This window comes from Tympanuchus pallidicinctus, unplaced genomic scaffold, assembly GCF_026119805.1.
Source record: "Tympanuchus pallidicinctus isolate F22 unplaced genomic scaffold, pur_lepc_1.0 scaffold26, whole genome shotgun sequence".
Lineage (NCBI taxonomy): Eukaryota > Metazoa > Chordata > Aves > Galliformes > Phasianidae > Tympanuchus > Tympanuchus pallidicinctus.
Genome location: NW_026294743.1, coordinates 3,826,532 through 3,846,923, shown reverse-complemented (window position 1 = coordinate 3,846,923; position 20,392 = coordinate 3,826,532). Strand labels below are relative to the sequence as shown.

General features: G+C 37.2%; 1 protein-coding gene across 9 annotated transcripts in view; it reads right to left on the bottom strand.

The window, feature by feature from the left end:
• Positions 1-20,392, bottom strand: part of INPP4B (inositol polyphosphate-4-phosphatase type II B) — a 264,611-nt gene that overhangs the window by 59,453 nt on the left and 184,766 nt on the right. For all 9 annotated transcript variants that reach the window (XM_052690049.1, XM_052690053.1, XM_052690054.1 and 6 more), the window contains 3 exons: positions 14,204-14,312; positions 7,181-7,358; positions 1,171-1,383 (listed from right to left, as the gene is read on the bottom strand). In XM_052690049.1, coding sequence (XP_052546009.1) covers positions 1,171-1,383; positions 7,181-7,358; positions 14,204-14,312 — 500 coding nt within the window. The remainder of the gene's footprint in view (positions 1-1,170; positions 1,384-7,180; positions 7,359-14,203; positions 14,313-20,392) is intronic.

The window sequence follows — 20,392 nt, the reverse complement described above, 5'->3', positions numbered from 1 at the left end:
GCAAATATCTGGCAGAAAAATATCAATTAAAAAAAATATAGTTCAGCTATCTTCTCTGCAGCAGCAGAATTAGTACATTAAAATACAATTTGCACAAAAATTTCCATTCTCCCTTTTGACAAATGTATTGTGACATTTATTTTACTGAATGCCTTGTCAGCTGCGATCAAACATTTAGGTTTCAATTTCAAATAAACAGAGACAGTTCTAGTAGCCAGGTTGCAGGAAAGAAACCATGAAAAATGAATTCAAGGTTTTAAAGTCAGCACAGAAACAAAAAGAATGAGTTGGTTATTTATTGTTTAATTCTCATGTCTTCCTAATGAATGGGCAGAGAGATAATTGTCTTTTCTCTTCAAGCCACATTCTTCTTCTCTTATTTATGGTATGGATAAAAGTTACCATTTCGGTGTAGGTACTATAGCTCACAGTTATTAATTATTTACAACATAGATTACTATGTCTGAATCCTTTATATTAAATGAGAATACAGTGATGAACTGAATACAGTATGAACCTGAACCGAATAAAAATAACTGGAGTTGGGGGTATACGTAACAAAGAAGCAGATCTTTTGTGAACACATCTACCAAATTATTTAATTTACTAAGTCTCAGCCACAAATAATATACATCTTTGAAAGACATAACAAGAAAGCTAAAATCTAAAACCCGTGTTTAGTTTGTTTTACTCAATCTCAGATATCTTCTAGGAACTAAGTCAATGAGAAAACCTCTCTGTTTTGCTAAGACTTAATTCATGCACGTTGAAACTATTTATGTTCAGTCTTGGCCAAAAAAAATCCTGATATCAGTGCATGCCTTTTCAACCTTCTTAAACGTGTCTAATCAAGAAAAAGAACTCAAGTAAAAGTAAATAACGCTTATTCTTCTGTTTATACAATAAGACATTAATCATCCTCTCTATTACTTGCTCCTCTAAGCTGTTGCACTGAAGCACACTGCAGTTAGGAAACTTATTTAAGTTAGTTTTAGGGAAGTATATCATTTTTAAATTCCAGTAACTCAAAATATATTTGAAAAATATTGTTTAATACTTTTGAATTACTTCCCCAACCAAGCGTGACAAACTTACTAGGCCTTCCATTTGTTTATGCTTGTTTTCAGGTTTTGGGATCCAATACCAACCAAAAATATTCCAACTACTTACCCACTCTTCCTCATCATACTCAGAATGATGGGGTATAGAGTCCTGTCTTTTAACCTGAGATGGATGATCCTGATGCTTTAGGTCATCCCCCTCTTCTGCACAGTTTCTAGGCACAGCTGGTTTCTTGAGGACACAGCCAGGTCGGGCTGTATATAGTGCTAAAAGGGCACTTCTGACCAGCTGATCCTTAAATGCATGCACAAACAACTCCGTCTAGAGATAAACAAAAATACAAGGTTAGGACAAATAATTTAACAGAGCATTAAAGCAATTACAACAGTGAATTATTCTTAGATAGGGAAGTTTGTGCTTCTGGTCAGTCCAAGGAACAGAAAGCAAAAAACAGCAAAAAATAAGGAACAATTCAAGAGCTTCTATGACATCACATTCTTATCGTTCTAAGACTTAACTAACACAACAGTAAAGTATCTGTACTAGAAATTACCACCTTTTTATACAATTCTGCTTTATTTAAGCTTCAAATTTTTCCTGCACCAACAAGACCAGCTCTAAAAGTATCCAACTACTTTCCAGTCATTTATAGGTGTCAAACAAAATCTGATGAACAAATCATAGAATTGCAGAATGGCCTGAGTTGAAAAGGACCGCAACCACCACTGAGTTTCAGCCCCCCTGCAGCGTGAAGGGTCACCAACCACCAGACCAGGCTGCCCAAAGCCACATTCAGCCTGGCCTTGAATGCCTCCAGGAATGGGGCATCCACAACCTCCTTGGCTGAGATCTCCTTATATAAAAAACACTCCGCTCTGCACTGTTGAAATTCAAGTACCTGCAAAAGCAGTGTTGCCAAGTACAAGTTGTGATACCTATAGGTATCAGTCCAGACTTCTGAAAAAAGGAAGGAACCCCTGAAGTAATTTTTCCAGACTCAATACAATTATAACAATAAGATGTTACTTATTATATAATTATAACAACATCATATAATCATTAAATTATATAATTGTTATTATCATAACAATAAGATGCTACTTATTGACAGTCTAACATTTCGAAGTTCTCCTTTTTGACTGTAACAGCTTGAAGTTGATCTTACTTTTAAAAACTTCCCGTCTCCCTGCATTATTTCCTTCTATCACAACAACAACAAAAAAAAAAGTAAAAATGATAACATTCATCCTTTTTGCATATGGTCTTCAGCATCTCTGGCCTCTGTTTCTGTATAACAGCATAAACTATCTAACTGTTATTTTCTAAGTCATTCTCAAGTTACAATCAATTTACAATATGTAGTGTGATATCTGAGACAGATAAATTCAGGAATGTGAATATAAGTTATCATTTCACATTTCACTAATTCTGCTGTATCACAAAGCAAAAGCCTTTTGGAGACACCATCATAAAAAGGTTTTAAAAATTAAGACAGGATTGTAGATCAAATTATTACAACATGCTACGTTTCCAGAGTTGACTTGTGTCAACTAGTATGGAAAATCCTCACTGTATGAGTTTTCACATATCGTCAGCACAATGAAGTCATGCAGAAAAGCATGGAACAGATCTTACCCCTACAAGCAATTGGGTGTGCTATTGGTCAACTTCTTTTTTTTTTTTTTAACCTGGTATAAGACTGTGACTCTCAACTTTTAGTTTAGATTGACAATCTTCAAGAACTGCCTTTCGAAGAGCACTGGTCCCCCACACTCAGTGTTTGCCACGCGCTATCACTTCCCGCTGTCATACACATAGGGCCCCGTTTCCGCTATTTCTCTGAAGGATGCTGGCTCATTCACACCATCAGTTGACGCAACCAACTGAACCACAGAGAGCGAGGCACAAGCACACATGCCTTCTCATTATGCAGCAGCAATCACAAGCAAAGCAGCAGAGACAGCTGGAGGAGTCAATTTTAGTTACTTCAGCAATGGTCATCAGACAATCTGTCTAAGATGGGACAGCATGCACCCTGCCAGTTTACCACAGCCCAAACAGGCTACTGTACCTTCTATCTCTGGTCAGGGCCTGTGATTCACAAGAGACAATGAAATACTGTTTCTCATTCCTTCCGTTCCATAATTTTTTGAATTTATTTACCCTATCCGAGGGATTTAATTGATCTCCTATTTACTGGACTGTCATGTACAGCTTCAGACAGTGAACTACCTTTGCACACATTCTTAAATAAACAAGCACACACAAAGTATATGCCTGCAGAGTGATGAGCCTAAACAGTTACACAGAGCTAGGAAATACTAAAAATCAAGATTGCCTGGCTAAGCTTTCTTCAGCTCTTTCATGCTTCTTATGCAAAGTCCAGAAGAAAAAGCCAAGGAAAAGAGAAAAAAAAAAAAAAAAAAAGAACAGGAGCAGGATCTGAGGGCATTGGTTGATGGAACACTCAACATGAGCTGCCAACCCAGAAGGCCAAACGTGTCCTGGGTTGCATCATGAGAAGAGTGACCAGCAGGATGAGGGCACCCAGTTCTGGAGCACCCAACACAATAAAAATATGGGGCTTACAGCAGCCTTCCAGAACCCAAAGGGAGCCTACTGGAAAGCTGGGAAGGGACTTTTTAGAAGTGCAGTAGGACGAGTGGAAACAGTTTTAAACTTGAAGAGGATTTAAGCAAAATTCTAGTAAGAACTTCTTTACTGTGTCAGTGGTGAGACACTGGAACAAGCAGCCCAGTGACGTTGTGGATGCACACAAGACCAGGCTGGATGAGGCTGTGAGCAACTTGGTCTAGTGGGAGCCATCCCTGCCTAAAGCAGAGGGACTGGAAGTGAATAATCTTATACGTCCCTTCCAACCCAAACCATTTGAAGATTCAATGAAAACAAACGCCCTTAAGTTCTAAGTGTTAGTCTCTATCTTCCTGGAAATCTTTCTCCCAGTTTCTTCCAGTACTCCTTCCCAGTGTTTTATCCAGGTCCTTTTGACTAGTATTTACTTCACTTTTGCGTGCCTTTACTCAAACTATTCTTTTTCTTTGGTTTCCTGTCTCTGTAGCCCTCTAAAAGCCAACCGACATTTAGACCACAATGCTCTAAAGAATTGAAAATATTTTATGTAATGCAAGCTTTAGCTGCTGAGGTTGGACACATGAGACGTCCCTGCTCTTCCGCAGAAACTTTTCAGCAAAAGAACACATTCTTGATCACAGAATAGTAGGGGTTGGAAGGAACTTTTAAGAGATTGAGTCCAATCCCTCTGCTAAAGCAGCTTCCCTACAGCAGGTCACTCCGGAAGGTATATGGATGTGTCCTGAATATCTCCAGAGGAGACCCCACAACCTTTCTGAGCAGCTTGAAGGCTTCACCACTCAGAGTTAAGAAGTTCTTGCCTGTGTTCCAGTTTCAGCACATTTCCCTTGTCCTATTGTTGATGCCATTGAAAAGAGACCATCCCCACCAGTTGACTGCTGCATTTTAAATCGCTTTGAGAGTCCCCCCTCAGCCTTCTCTTCTCTGGAATAAAGTGTCACAGGTCTCTCTGCATTAGATCCCTAATGGGCGAACAGAGAACGCATGAAAATTCGCTGCAACTAAAACTCAAAAGGTTTTGAAATAATAACCTAAGAAACACGAAGTCATAATTTTTAAAGTTAGCATCAGGACTTCTGTGATTAGGCACGATCAATACTATTTAACTCTCAGGCAATTTTATCAGACCCATTTTACCTCTTCAGTAATTTAGTACCTGAGGGAAAGGCTACTTAAATACAGACAATTCTCTTATTTGTAGACCTTCAGGACTGCCTCATTGTAGTCTCGAAATTAACTGTAAGGCAATTTTGGTTTTTTGTACTTCCAGCCTCCAAATGGTACACATTTAGAGAACACAGTCTAAGCACTATTGCTACCAAACCATACCAATCTTCTATAAAGATGAGATAAAATTCTAACCGCAGAATTATCTTTTCTCACACAGTAACGGGGAGCTACTTTTTCTGGCTATTCTACAGTTCCTGTCAAAACAGCCCAAACTACTTCTCTGTCATTAGAAATGACAATGCCACGGTTTTGCTGATGTCTTGCATCTCTCTTTCCCCTTCCAGTCTCTTTGAGATCGTACCAGGTTTCTGCATCAGGAATGGTAAACTCAAACAAAAAAAGCTTTCTGTTTCAGAAAGATATAAGCATTGGGCAATTTTAAGTCAAGAATGCCTACTATGACTGTCATACATATCAGGTAACTCTCTGAAAAGTTTAAGTAATTCAATTTAGATGTAAATATTTTATAGGGAAGAATGTGTTTTAGAAAAGTTGGTATGGAAGTGAATTTCTGTTTTTTTCTTATAGAATCTAAAATTCTACCATAATTAAATTCCATTGAATGATTCCTTTGGTTTAGCAGCTATCAACATTTTGCTACATTTTCTTAAAGTTAAATACAGCCAAATTTGCAGAACAACACTATTTATAGAATTTCATTGAAGCCGCAAAACAAGTATATAGAAAGAAATGCAAACTTTCAAGTTCGTTTAGATACTTGACTACAGACTATTTCTGTAAATAAAGATAGGCATAGCTGGAAAATGAATGTATCAAACCTTCTGCAAGCTGCAAATGCTGATACACTTGTCAACAGCTAATGGCTTTTTAAATCAATTAGCAGAAAGTGCTGATAAAAGATTAGTCTTAGAAAGAACTGTACAGTGAATTGCAAATCATATACGGAGAAGTAAAACCTTGATAGAAATATTAGAAAATAAGGTCAATAAAATAAGCGGTGAAATTATTTTCACTTCCAATGCACACGGCCAGTCCTTCCGTTTCTAATAAAATACTTGGCTGTAACTCAAGTTTTACTGCTACCTAACGTTTGGAAACAGCCAGTCTTTATATGAAGCTTAATAATGGCTTGAGTCGAAAACGACACACTTTTTAACAAATTTGAGAAATGTAATTACTGGACAAATATCTTCTCCCAACTTCTTCAAACAGTTGCTTAACTTCAAAATTGGTATCAATTTAAGCAACAGAAAACTTCTTTCTTACATGTAAAAAGTACACGAAAGGCAATACGAAATGAAATTCCTCCCTTTCATTTTCAGGCCAAGTTCTCCTTTCCTATATACCCCCACATTTGCAGCAACTCCTCTTTTCCTAAAGTTACTGTGGATTTACACATCTATAACCAAGAGTGACATTTGTCACCCCCGCGGCTCCAGTGCAAAGCCATCACAGGATGCGGCTGAGCTCAGTATGGAGCTTTGAAACTCTCACACTGAACAACGTGCTGCTGGGACAACGGCTCAACAGACCACAGGGGTTGTCACTTCCCGGTAGCTGAAGATACATTGAAATGATTATTGATCGTGCTATTAAGTCACATTGAGATCACATTACAGAAGGTAGGGCCCATGAAGCAACAGGGAAATCTTAAAACCCCACTGGTTATAGCTGTAGCACTTAACGTTTTTTGTAGAGAAACATATGCTTAAAATTACTTTGCAGACTTCAGCTTATCTCCAAAATCCCTCTGTGAGACAGGGGGAAAATATTATCTTCTTTAATTTAGAGCTAAAAACCTAAGATGAGGATGTGCCTACAGCTACAGAAGAAAATAGTAGGAGGACAACTAAAACTGAGACCTTCTAGTTCCAACTTTTTCTTCCAAACTGCATCATTTCTGGTCATGCTATTATTTTCACCTTCGTGCACTAGCTTGAACTACCTCCCGTAGGCAGTTGAAGTATCACAGAAAAATAAATAATATTACAGTTTATCATCCCACAAAATTATCTACAATAACCTATTTTTGATAAACCCTATTACATGACCACAAGAGGTTAATGAAGACACATGAAATTACACCAGTTATACTTTCAAATAATGCCAACTCTTACAAGCTCCATTAGTTTTCTATGTGAGTATCTGCAGAAAGGCAAAATACTGTTTTTTTTGTTTGTTTGCTTGTTTTTTGATGGCAACATTTTGAAGCTTATTTTAAATGCTATGAAAGGCAACTTATGCTGGAAAAAAGTCCCAGCAGTTACTGAGTTTGTTATTTCATTTTCCACTGCAGCAAAGACTTCAATCTTACTTTTTCTGAAAGCATCTTTAAAGAGTTCTTCAAGCTGTCCGGAGAATGCTGGCTTGCAGAATTAAGCAGAAGGTCTGCATGGCTTGATATGAGAGGCTGTAGATGATTGATGTTGCTGAGAACTTCTTTTGCCTTAGCTGTGTTTTCAGGTGAATAGTAAATACACTGGTATCCAGTACTGTAAGAACAGAAAGATAAATGCACATCAAAATGATTTCTGCTATTATTGTGATTAACATGGTAAGATATTATGATATTGTAAGAATAATGATACCAAAAATTGACATCATTGAAACCTTTCTTCCTTTACCTTAAAGGTAAAAACAAGTCCTAATTTCAACATCAGAGGAAAATTCAGACTACCAAACATTCTGCTTTCCTTTTACCTGTTCACAAACTACTGCACTTACTCTGCACAGCTTATTTTTGCTTTTCAAATTTAATCCTTTTTTCATTGTGTTTTTCCCCACTATTTACTAATTATACACTATCCTTTCATCTCATTATTCCAAAATACTGTTTTTAGGCAGAGTATATTCCTACTGGTGGAGAAAAAAAGCCAACAGAGCATACAAGACCTGGGTGCACAGTGCATTTTACTCCTAATTTATTCATGCCTCCAACAGGCATGATTTTATTTAACTACTCAGTTAAGAGCTCAAGGAAGAGGACCTAGTGGATAAAAAAAATAGATGTCAGGCCATTCCAACAACCCATACATAGAATGCCTAGCTGGCCATATTACACTTATTAATAAGTATTTAATTACATCACCAAGCTACTCCTGGAAGATTATCAATGACAGAGCATCCCTCAGCTGCCTCAGTATGCATCACTCAACTTTCGTCTTTTGTCTTTTCTTCATTTATCCATACTTTTCTTCCACAACCTTATGCACCTCCCCTTCCCCTTCCTCCCAATTTCAATTTTTCTCTTATCAAGACCTCAATTTTTACACTCATGTAGTCTTTGGAACTTCACTGATTGTTGCTTTTTCATGTCAGTCCTTTTTCAGAGCTCTTCTCTCCCATTTCCCCTTCAGTATCCTTTCCAGTTCCCACTTGTTAGCTTTCTATAAATTAGAAATTAAATTTAATTCAATAAAGGATGCGCACACAAATTCAAATGAAGCAACTTCCACAAAATCTATAGCACATGAACCATTTTGCAAATGAAGTCTCAGAAGTAAGCATGTTCCTTAGACGCTTGGCTGAGCTACTTTCCCAAGTTACACAATACTAAATCCTGATTTTGTCGCTAACGCCTACATTTATAATATAATTCTTTGTAGAGGTGGTCAGGATGCATAGTATTTAAGCCAGCGAAGCTTTGCTATTATCACTCATGCTATCAACCACATCAAAATTACTGTCTCTAATTCACAGTCCACTGAACTAGTTACTGACTACCAAGTGCAGAGCAGAATTTGCATAGCTCAACACAAAGAACTGTAGAAACTGTCTTAGCTTTGTAAGAAAAAAAATTCCTTGTAAGAACTAAGGAAATGGTCACAACTCTGCCCTCAAGGAGGCAACACTGCCACTCACATCAGAACTATTGCTCCATCCACTCAACACTCAAGAACAACTGTCTACATTAATTGTCTTAAAAGTCTTGATACTTCACAGCACTGAATCATCTCCGAACGCTCCTTCTGACTTCTCCCTCTCTTTATCAAACAGCCTTTTTTTGCAGGCTGAATTTGGCTAACACTTACCAAGCTCACTGTCTACATATTCCTTCCTGGGATTCCCTTCAGCCCTTAATTACCAGATCTTTTCCATTGATCTCCCGTGCCCCAGTGAATGTTGCAGCAGAAAAGCTACACATCCAAAGAAAGCGAGCTATTATTTTTCCTGCACAACGTGTCAAGGGATGTTTGAAGTTCTAAGTGAACAAAATGAGTTTCCTTTTAAATAAGTACCCCTAGAACTGAGGCGCCATAGCAATATACACGACAACAAGTAATACAACTTTAAAGCAGCTTTAAAGCTGCTGCTCATCCAATATATGGCTCTTAGAATTCCTGTAGAAACTAGACAAAGGAAATGACAAGAAGAAACTTCTGCATTAGGGCAAAGATCACATAGGTAGGCTCAGTGTAAGAAATCTTGTAAGCAACACGGAAATCTATCCTTGAAATATTAAGTAAAATATTGGACCAATATTAACTTTTTAAAGTCTATAGTAGTGTATCACAGGTCAAGTTTCGAAGCCTTCACTCAGCCTGTAAAATGTATTTCATGTATTGACACACATTACTACATACACATCACTTTCAGTGGTCATTTCAGTTTTCGAATGGCTTTAATGACAACATTGTGTAATTCTTATAAAGAATATGTCAACTAAATCTGCTATTTCAACTTCAAACTAACGAAGTTCTTGCCTGAAAATAAATACGGCAATATGCTAAGTGTCTCAATTTTTATGACACTCAGGGTAACTCTATACTCCTGTTGTTAACTGAGTCATGTGCGTGACTAAGTTAAATTATCACCATCTGCGACTGGCTTAAAATCTTTTAACAATGAACATTTCACGTTTTTCAAAATATAAACTGCAGAAGATAACTTCCAGATTACAGTTTAGTAACACACAACAAAAAACACAACATAATCTCAAGCTTACATACCTTACAGAAGCTACCAGTGCAGAGGCTTGTTTGAAAGCATCACACGTGTCCTATCTAAAGCTATGATTAAAGCTATGATTGTAGAATCATAGAATGGCCTGGGTTGGAAGGGACTCCAAGGATCATCAAGTTCCAGCCCCCCTGCCACACACATGGCCACCAACCTCCGGATTTGGTTCTAGACCAGGTTGCCTGTTCCAGCAACTCACCGCACTCTGCCAAGAACCTCCCCTTGACATCCAGTCAAAAAATTTCCCTTCTTGAGCTTAAAACTATTCCCCCTTGTCCTATCAAAACTCAATTGATTACATTAAAAAAAAAAAAAAAAAAAAAAAAAAAAAGAAAGAAAAAAGAAACAGGAAAATTCACTGCATGAGAAAATAAACCATATGATCACTACTCAGGTCTTGAAAGCAGTCTTGAGAGAAATTAGATGTCCCAGTAATGGCTTGTTTGTTTGTTTTTTATTTCCTAAAGATTCTCTTGACTATTTGGAAATTCACTGTCTCCATTCAATCCATTTTCATTGATGTAATCTCAATTTCAATCAATCCTATCCTTGAAGCAACGAACAAGCCTGTACACACAAGGCTTCTCTTGCTGCTCTCCTATTACCTCTTAATTCCTCTTTAAGTAACATTAAATAACTGCCTTTAATCGATAATGGGACATATGTTTCAGTGAAAACAGCAATCATGATGCCCTCCATCAGCCCTCCACTGACCTAAGCAGAATTCATGCTTAAAGTGAATCTTTCTAGGAAGATAATCAGGGAAGAGCATGATTATCTAGGAAAAGATATTCTGTATTTCTTCAAATTGTTTTTTGTGTATCTTTGAGCTAATGGAAAGATAAAATCATCTTTAACATAGGAAACAACCTTATCCCAGGGTAACTGAGCAAGAATTTCAGCAGAAGACAAAAGCTATAATTCTTCACCACAGAACAGAGTAAATGTTATCTTTCAGCGTAGTCTTTTCCTGGCAGCCTACTGAGGTGCACATCCTATCCAGAAGACAGCGTTTAAGACATGTTATCCTCCTCTTTTGTTCCACAGAGAAAGATTGACAAAGTCATGAATCTGCTCTCTTCCCATCACACCTGGAGCCCCGATATAGTTTCTTGCTTTCCAAAGGAAATCCTTTCTAACCTTTCACATGCAAGAATCTATAAACCTCTCCTTCTCTTCAATTTCCAGTCCACAGTACCCTTCTTTCAGGCCTCCTTAAGGAAATGCATCAAGCAGCTCTGTTCAGAGAGACTAGTGGCTGAAAAACATTCAGATGTGATGTTTATACCAATGAATAGCACGTGAACTGTGGAAGTTCCTCTGTAACACTTCCAACAACCTTAATACGTACATTTGGTCAGTATAAAAAAAAAAATGTTCATCTCCATGAAGGCTGACATTATTTTACATATACATATCTACATAAACATACATACGAAAAGAGAGAGAAAATGACCAAAGAACATCTCTGTGAAAAGTACTATACACTACAAGCTGTGATTTCCCTTGAGAATCAAGGTTCAAGTTAGACCAAACACAAATCATCGTTATTTTAATATCTCCGGGCTTTCCTATGAAGCAATTTTATTTCGGATTCCTCACAGAATAGAAATGGTTGAATGTTATGAAATTTATGTATAGAAACCCTGAAGACCTCAGCTTTAATAAAACCTCTGTTGGCAAGTAAGTTAGTGAAACAAGTTAGGAAAGTCATTTATCTAAACCTCGTCAAACAAGAAGAAATCCTCTTAGTTCAAACTCTAAATAATTATGGCCAAAAAACCCCCTAAATATACAAAAAAAAACCCAACAGATTTTTATTACTTCTTTAAGTTCTTGTTAATTTAATGAGGGATCAGTTATGAAGATCTTGCTAGAATCCATGTAAAAAAACCATAGTGAATTACAACATCTAATGCAGCTGGGACATTCCTGTTTTTCTTGATGATTAGTAAACAGGCACTAACATATTTTCTTAGACTTATGATTAGAAGAAAAAACATCCCTAACGTACCCTGAAAGTGATTTACGAACCCTTAAAACAGAGAGGCGTAACGTATATAACTTACACAACATCTGCCTTCACTGTTGCTGCACAACTGAGCTCGCTGTATTTGTTCTGCCAACTAGACCAATCATAAGACAAGTCCTTCCATTTGCTGGAAGGAGAAGTAATTATCAGACTGACAGAAGACTGAACCTGAACAACCGATTTACTTTCTCTCTCAGCTAAAAAGAAGGAAAAAAGAAAAACCAATCACGAAATAAACCCTAAGATAAACGTATATGATGCACAGAACATTATTTTAATTGCTTTGCTGTGATTTACCATACCCTAACTAGCACATTTCAGTTATTTGAATTTAAATGATCTCATAGCAAAATATGACTTATAAGTATCTCCTGTTCTTAGTTATGAAGTTCATTGATAGCTACCAGAAGAACAGACAATCTGCAGACGCGCACTGAAGACATGCCTGATTTTTATAGTACTGAAGCCACTTGTCTGCAACTTTGCTGAAAAAACAGAATTGTGCAGATTATGAATGGGTTACAATGCAATAGGACTGACTTCAGACCACACATGATTAAGAGCTATTTTACAACTTCTTTTCAGTTTTTCAACTGAAACTGGGATCCTTGCTTATTTAAAATATTTACTTTTATTTTCTAGTCTTACCTGCTTGCAATTATCAAAAGGAAAAAAAAATCACTTAAGCACTGCACAAATATTATTACAAAAAACATCCTCTTCTGTTTGGTCTGTCCAGTGATCTGTATTATACGTAATAGAAATCCACGCCCATCTTCAAACAGATACACCTATTACACATGGTTTTTAATCTCGCAATTGCTAATGTAATCACATCTTGTAAAGGGTGATATAACCTTGCTACCAGTTAATGCTTCCTGCTGTCTGTTAATTTCACAAGCCCAGATTTGAGAAGGGAATATTTTCTGATAGGCTGACAAAATTGAATATTTCAGTACTCTGTTCTACTAATCAGCCTGAAGGTCAAAGACATGCAAGACATACCATCACGTGCACTGACAGTGATGTCTTGAAAGTTACCAGGATCAGATTGAGGAATGATCTCTTGCCACATCTTTCCCCAGGTCTTCAGCTCAGCTAGCCTAGAGGAAAAGGCAGCTAAAAATGCATTTTTTTTCCTCCTCATTTTTATATTCTGACTGATATCTCATGGTATCACTTTTCTTTCTTCACTCGTAGCCTCAGAAAAGCTGCTTCAATTGTAGAACAGGAAATTTAAATTGTAAAGTCTGCCCCCGGAAATGCTAAGCATCCTCAAAGCATCCCAGTGAGGCTAAATAAACAATCACATACAAAACCTGTTATTGTCACAGCAAAAGAATTTCCGTCATGGTAAGAATGACAATGGCCCTTACAAGCATCTATTTAAAACACCCCTAATTTTAAATTTTCAACTAAGCAAAATTATATTCAGGGCTTGCTTCCAGTCATTTTTTGGCCTGAATTTCCCTTGAAAGCTCCTCAACGACAGAAAGGAAGTCGACTTTTGGAAGTTTCTTCGTTTTGTCTTGTGAAAATTCATTTGCTAAGTGATCTTTTCTTCAGGATTGGCAAGCAATTTGCTAGAAGCTGCACTCCACCATTGTCAGTGTTCAAATATAAGTTTATTAGTGTGACTTCAGATTTTTTTTCTGTGAAGAATCTGAATGGATAGTAACGCAGTCACCCAAGTTACATCACCCCAAAGACAGTGCTGCCAGTGAGAGCTATGCCTGCTCAAAACTTGGCAGCCATTGCAAAAAACATATGTGGATAATACTTTGTTAGCAAGATGTTCAACTAACATTGCTGTACATGCTTAAGGTTTAACTTCAAGCAAACGGATATCCTAGTTCAGGCCTTTACCTTTACTTAGTGTCATTTTGATTTTATGAAGAAAAACCAATACATTCTGATATATTTCACAGGGGTGCTGACAAGTGTTTCGGCTCACATGCCCAAGGCTGTCAGAAATGAAGATTGTACCACAAGCTACTGTTTCGTTATTGAAAAGTTGTCTATCGCCATTTTCTACTTGAGCTCAAGTATTACAGAAGAGATGCCTCATTTTGTACAGCACGTTTTCTAGCATAGGTATTCCTCAGGCTCCCTGAAATGTGGCAAGAAAATTTCAATGCTTAGCATTTGTATCCGAAATAAATCTTGGCACTGCAGGTTAACTGTGCTTCAGTTTTGTAGTCTTGTAGTTTTATGAATGAATGCTTACCCAGTTGTAATAGATATTAATTTCTTCATGCATCCACAAAAACAGGGGGAAACTGTTTTGTAACTAACATTATAATGCAGATTTAACAATACTTGCTTAGCCATTATAGAAATACTTACTTTCGCCTCTCTGCCTCAAATTTACTTAGCAGTTTTCGGAGACCACCGTTCTTAAATCCCTGGAAATGTGCTGCTGGGGCTCCCACAGTGATTACATCATACAGAGCATCTGGAACGAGAAAAGACAAGCAGAGAGTTTTGTCAACCCATACCCAGAGCATGGCAACACTAATCTACTCCACGATACATAAGAAGAATAAGTCTATTATTTTCAAGGAATAATCAAGAATCTGTGTCTCAAGAAGGCCCAGGAGCTAATCAATCTTTCTACACAGCCACCTGCACATATTCAAAAGTTTACCTGATTTATTACTATGTCTAAGTTATATGCCACATAAAGAAAAATACTCTAGCTCTGCAGTTTACAGAGCTACAAAGTAAATTGGTCCTTTGTGTATTTCACTTCATTACATCTTCCATTATTTAAACCGCAGTCAGGTTGAAATGCACAGATTCATGCACTTTAGAGTCGGGAGACTACTGTGATGAAATAGTCTAATACAGGTTATAGAACTACAGCTAATGATTACTGCATCGAGCTAATGTCTTGATGGTTGAGCAAACTTTTTACTATTATTTTTCATGTATTTTTGATTTCAACTTCAGGTGGCACTAAATTCTTTTTTGTCCTCAGAGAACTACTCAAACTGACCAGTAAAAATGTCCACTCTGCTTCCAGTTTGAATTTGTTTAGCTTCTACTTTCAGATATAACTACCTTCTTGACACTGCATTTAAGACTCATTTTCAATCACTTGTTAATTTTATGTATGCTTATAAACACAGCAACTGTCTTCAGATGAAAAGTTACCAAGATGTGCAATAAATATGCTGCTGAACGTGACCAACTGCTGTTACTCTGTGTGTAATGATATGCACAATCGTTTTCTTTCCTATGGATGTATGCTTACAGAACTGGAGATGCAATGCTTTTTTCGAAACTGCCTCTCATTTGGGGCTTGCAATTGTGAGAACGAAGATGAGGACAGTTCCATCCACAATCACTCTTTTAAGTTTGAATTCCCATTTGCACTAAGCAGTATCATGCTGCATTCATTGGAGGTATAAAAACACAGGCCTAACTATTGCATTTTTAAAACATTCCTCTAAAGGAAGCATTAATATTAATTTTACTTTGTTTTTAATTTTATTTTGTGAACTGTTTTATTCATCAAGGAAGCTTTCAATGTAAATTAAAATCTCACCCTCTCCTAAAATAGAACTTCTCTTGTACTCTGATGATAAATACCGCTCGAAGAAAGAACACTGTAAAAATGACTCAGAGTTAATGAACTATGTTTTACTTCCAGAGCTGAATCTCAAAACATATTCACTCAAACTGATTCCAACTCTAATGAATTGGTGGCTCGTTGGCTCTTTCTTAAAAGGAGAAGCAACATAATATCTTTAGCCTCAAGTGATATTCAAGATTCTTTAGTAGTCCATTCGTTCAGATCTTCATCGACATTTATCAATAACACAATCTTGGGCTATTGGAGCTCCACAGTTCTATTATTTAGACAACACAGGCTTGAAAATCAAGAGATGAACTTATAGTTTAATTGCGTAACGGCTTCTGAATATGTTTTCAGAGAACTCAAAACGCACGAAAATACATCCAAGACCACATGTCCTAGTGCTTTTGCTGAGTTGTTTTAAAAACACTGATTGTAAGTACCTCGGGGGATCTGCTCAGAGGAGCTTTCATTGAGACTGTAGACTCTTAGTATATATCAAGAAGCAGCTCATTCAGATGCAAACACATCCAGATCAGCTGAGCTACATCCCACTTGCAAAAAGAATGCGGGAGATTAAGGTCAGCAAAGAAAACATCTATCACCATGGTGATGGGCATGGGTTGTTCTACCTCTCCAGAATACACTGCATTGGAAAGTGGTGCCATCTTGAGAAAAATTCCCTGTGATGTGCTCTATTTACCATTTACACATCAGTGCAGCTCCTCAAGAAAGGTGTGCACTGTCAGCACAAGTGTACTTGTACAGCAATGTTCCAGTGACTCAGAACTACCACCCATGTCAAGAAAAGACAAGTGTTGACAACAATCCACAGCAGAGAAAAAGCTTAAAATGTCGCTAACAGTGATGGGAGTTGTGTCATATTGTCAGCATGCTCCACAAAAACTAAAAATTAATTGATATTTGGAAGAAGGAGAGGGAAAAGAAAAATACTTTTCCCTCAAATAATCAGTACAGAATTTAAAGGGGAAAGAAACAACACCAAAGCATTAAATAAAAGGAGGAAATTGGGCTTTTAATATTTCACTTTAATTATTCTGATGGAAAGATACATTCATCCGCTCCTTATACAAGTGAAACGCTTAGATACTTGCCAAATCACAACTCCTTCTCCTTGCAGATGTATTAACTACCTGCTCATCACTGTGTCCTGAGTAAAACAGGCGCACCATGGGGACAACCACTGCAACACAGTTCCACAAACCTTGTTTTAATCCAGTCAATTTAAAGAGCTGAGAGATTTCTAGAAGCACAGCTCAGTTTAGAACTTGAAACAACTCTCTTGCCTTCACAGGAGGCAGTCATTGTCTTGAACTGGACACAGAAGCATCTTCCCACCAAATTCATTCGAAACAAGTATGTTTTTTGTATAAACGGGGACAAAATCAGAACTATATATATATATACATATACACTTTTATGTTCTGCAGTATGATGAACAGACCAAAAAGTTGTGCTTAACAAATAGATAGGGATACAGAAAACAGTTATTTCAGAGTAAAACGGTATTTTTCTCAAAGATGTTCCTACTGGAAAGTTAAACATACAGCTATCTGCTATTCCAAGTCGGTACTGTATAATAACCTCAATCAAAGGTCAGTAAAAGCAACCCTACTATTGGAAATGCTGAACAAAACAGTACGTATCCATAGGCATGCATATGATAAGATGTGATTAACAACTACCTTGCATCCCCAGACAGAAAGTATCTGAAAGCTTAAGGGTTAAACGACTGCTTTATGGCTCACGTGCTTGCGTGAATGGTTCGCCCTTCCTGTGATACTCTGGCTGCCATTTGATACACGACAAGCAAAGGTGACGAGGAAAAGGATCAACCTGATGTCAGTGTGCTGCTCACACCAGAACGAGCAGCAAATGATACAAACTGTTCAAAAACATCACCATATAATACAAGACAAAGCTCTTCAGTGCTCATAAAAAGAAACTTATTGCAGTAAACCAAACAGATGGGATACTGAGTAATTGATACAAAAACCATTTATCCAACAAAAACCAAGTACAATCACCTTCAATTTTCTTCTGTCATTGTTATAATATAGTGCTACCAAAACATCCTAAACATACTGACGAGTTAATTTAGTGTAAAGGGAAATAAAAAGAGTCCCCTATAAGTAAGACATCAATTTTAAAAAAACATATGCATATATACATCTGATTTTAACACAAGTTCTCATCATTATTAATGCTTCACAGTCACCAAAGATGAATGTAGCTAGAACAATGTTACGCAATTCTCTCCTTAAGAAAAAAGGAAGAGTTTTAGAGTTTAAAGAAATATCTAAATTGAGAAGAAAATTCTGATAATTTTCTAGTTTCAAGACAAAATGGAGAAAATTAGCCAAAACCAAAATAAATTAGTGCTAAAACCGTAGATAAATAGCATGGTTCATTCTTTGTATGTTGTAAAGTCAACTTTACAACTTAGCAAATAAAAACACTATTCCCAAAAAGGTTTTCTTGAAACAACAAAATTAGGGCTACAAATTGTCAGCAATTTCATCTGTAACTACTTTTGTTAGAGTTACTAACTAACTTCAAAACATTAGATTAATTAGAAGTCATGCTGTCATGTTCTGTCACACTGTAAAGATTTTTAAAGGCACAGTTCTTCAGTATTAAAAAAAAAAAAAAAAAGAATAGTCAACTAGTACAGTTCTAACAGGCAATAGCAAGTCTCTTTCCCTCTACCCTTAAGTGGAGGAACATCACCAATACATAACGTGACAATCCGGTAATTATTGTTTGTTTTTACAACGTTAGTTACTCTAGAAGTAATTTCACTTAATTATTTGCATGGCCACTACAACAGATACTAAGATACAATAACACTAATTAATAGAGCAAATTCTCAGGGACAAAGCGCTGTTCTTTCAATGCTTTCGCCACCATTAGTGATGCATTTTTGCTAGCCATCAACAAGAGCCTGCATACCACGCTCATAAAAATCCACACTGGCAGAGGTGACCTGCTGTTTCAGAGCAGCTGCAACGGTGCCTTTGCTAGGAAAATGCTGCCTACGCAGTCTGTCTTTCATCAGTCTGACCAGATCCATGTCTGAATTCAGATTCTATGGATCTTATATTGATCTAGGTATTATATGGTGGATGGGGCAGGACAGTGCAGCCAGGATTGGCTACGTGCTCCACAGTCTTCCAACTGCTGTGGGGCCTGGTGTTACCGTGTTGCAAGAGAAAGATTGTGTTTTTCTCTGGCCTGGCTCTAGAATTTCCAGCTTTCAGCTTATTCAGGACAGCAATGTACAAGTCAGAGCTTATGTTTCTTCTGTACTTCAGGAAATCCATAATGATCACCCCTCTCCTATCCCAGAAGACAGTGCACATCATTCTATTTGCTCAAGGCTGTGCCTCTAAGACCACTTTTGGAGACCACTGTCTGGTCTCCAGAAATGTTCAGACATGAAATAATGTCAATGGGTGCAATGTTTTCCACAGAGAGGAATTCAGTGACGCATTTTTGCTTCATAAGCACTTTCACATTAGATGCCATTTTACTTGAATGTCCTTCTGCTGCCATCTGTCACATGGCAACAAAATTTAACAGGATGTTGTCAGGAAGGTTCAGCCTCTGCTGCTACACCAATATACACCTCTGATGTGGTGGGCCAATGTAATAAAATGGGAGGCATTGCTTTTGAAACAGCTCTAATATTATATAATCTGCCTAGTACAAGATTGTACTGCTAAGACACCTTAGGAAGTGTAATTTGTACATGTGTAGAGTGCATGCAAATTCAACAGATCTCTGTCTATAAGGCATTCACTATACTATGGTCATCTAATATCATGTTGCATTTGCATAGGATGCTGCTAAAACTACATCCAAGGAGCAGACTTCTCTATTAAATGACAGAACACGTTATTGGAAATTATCCCCACTTTCCAGAAGGTATAAATACTCTTCTTTCACGATAATTCTGAGGTAATTGCATTTAAAACTAAGAAAATGCTTACATAGCAGAGAATAGCACTGAAAGAGCTCATTTAGACAGGAGCAGAACTGGGTTCATTAAGGATTCCTAGGAAATAGGATACGTTAGGTTTAGAAATAACATTTTTCTTCGTGGCTATTTACATCACCTATGCTGATGAGTCCGCCCTACAATCTCTAGGAAGAAACTTAGCATGCTCTACCACTATCTCCAGTGCCACAGTGAAAAGAAAAACACCTCAGAAACAAGAAAGGTAAGACAGGCTTTTACACAACCAATGGCACTATAGATCATAATGAAAAATTCAGTCACTGCCCTAAACACATGTGAATACTACTGAACATCATGCAGCACGTCAGTATGAAACAATACAGTATTAGATCTGCACTGGCACAACTGAATATCTTTAACCACACTTACAATTACAAATGTATTCCAATGCACATATATTCTGTGTGTATTTGTATTAGAAGTCATAAGCACAAGAAGAGCATGAAACTCCTGAAATTCTTACTGGAAATAATACAATAGAAATTTAGTTAACCCCTCAGTTTTCCAAGATCTGTGGTCAGTATCAAAAGCTTGTGGCTTCAGAAGACGAAGCAAGAAAACATCGGACATGATTTCTAGGTTTCAGCACAGACTCATAGCTTTCATTAGTCTCAGCAGTGGGTACGTGTGCATGTAGGATTCAAAATTCCTTAGAGATATGTGAAGGAAGAGGTAGCTGGTCATTTCTTTGTTGTCATGATTTACTTACGAGTTGTTCTCTAAGGAAAATACATATTCAATTTCTTTAGAAATACCTCAATCAACTTCTTAGATATTTACAGGCAGACAAACAATCCTGAGAGTAAAATTCAGTCAAGCAGGAGAGCAGGCAGGTTCCATATTTGGACATAAAACAATGACAGGAAGTGTCCACACTGAGTTTCTAGGGACCATTAAATGAAGTGAATAATTA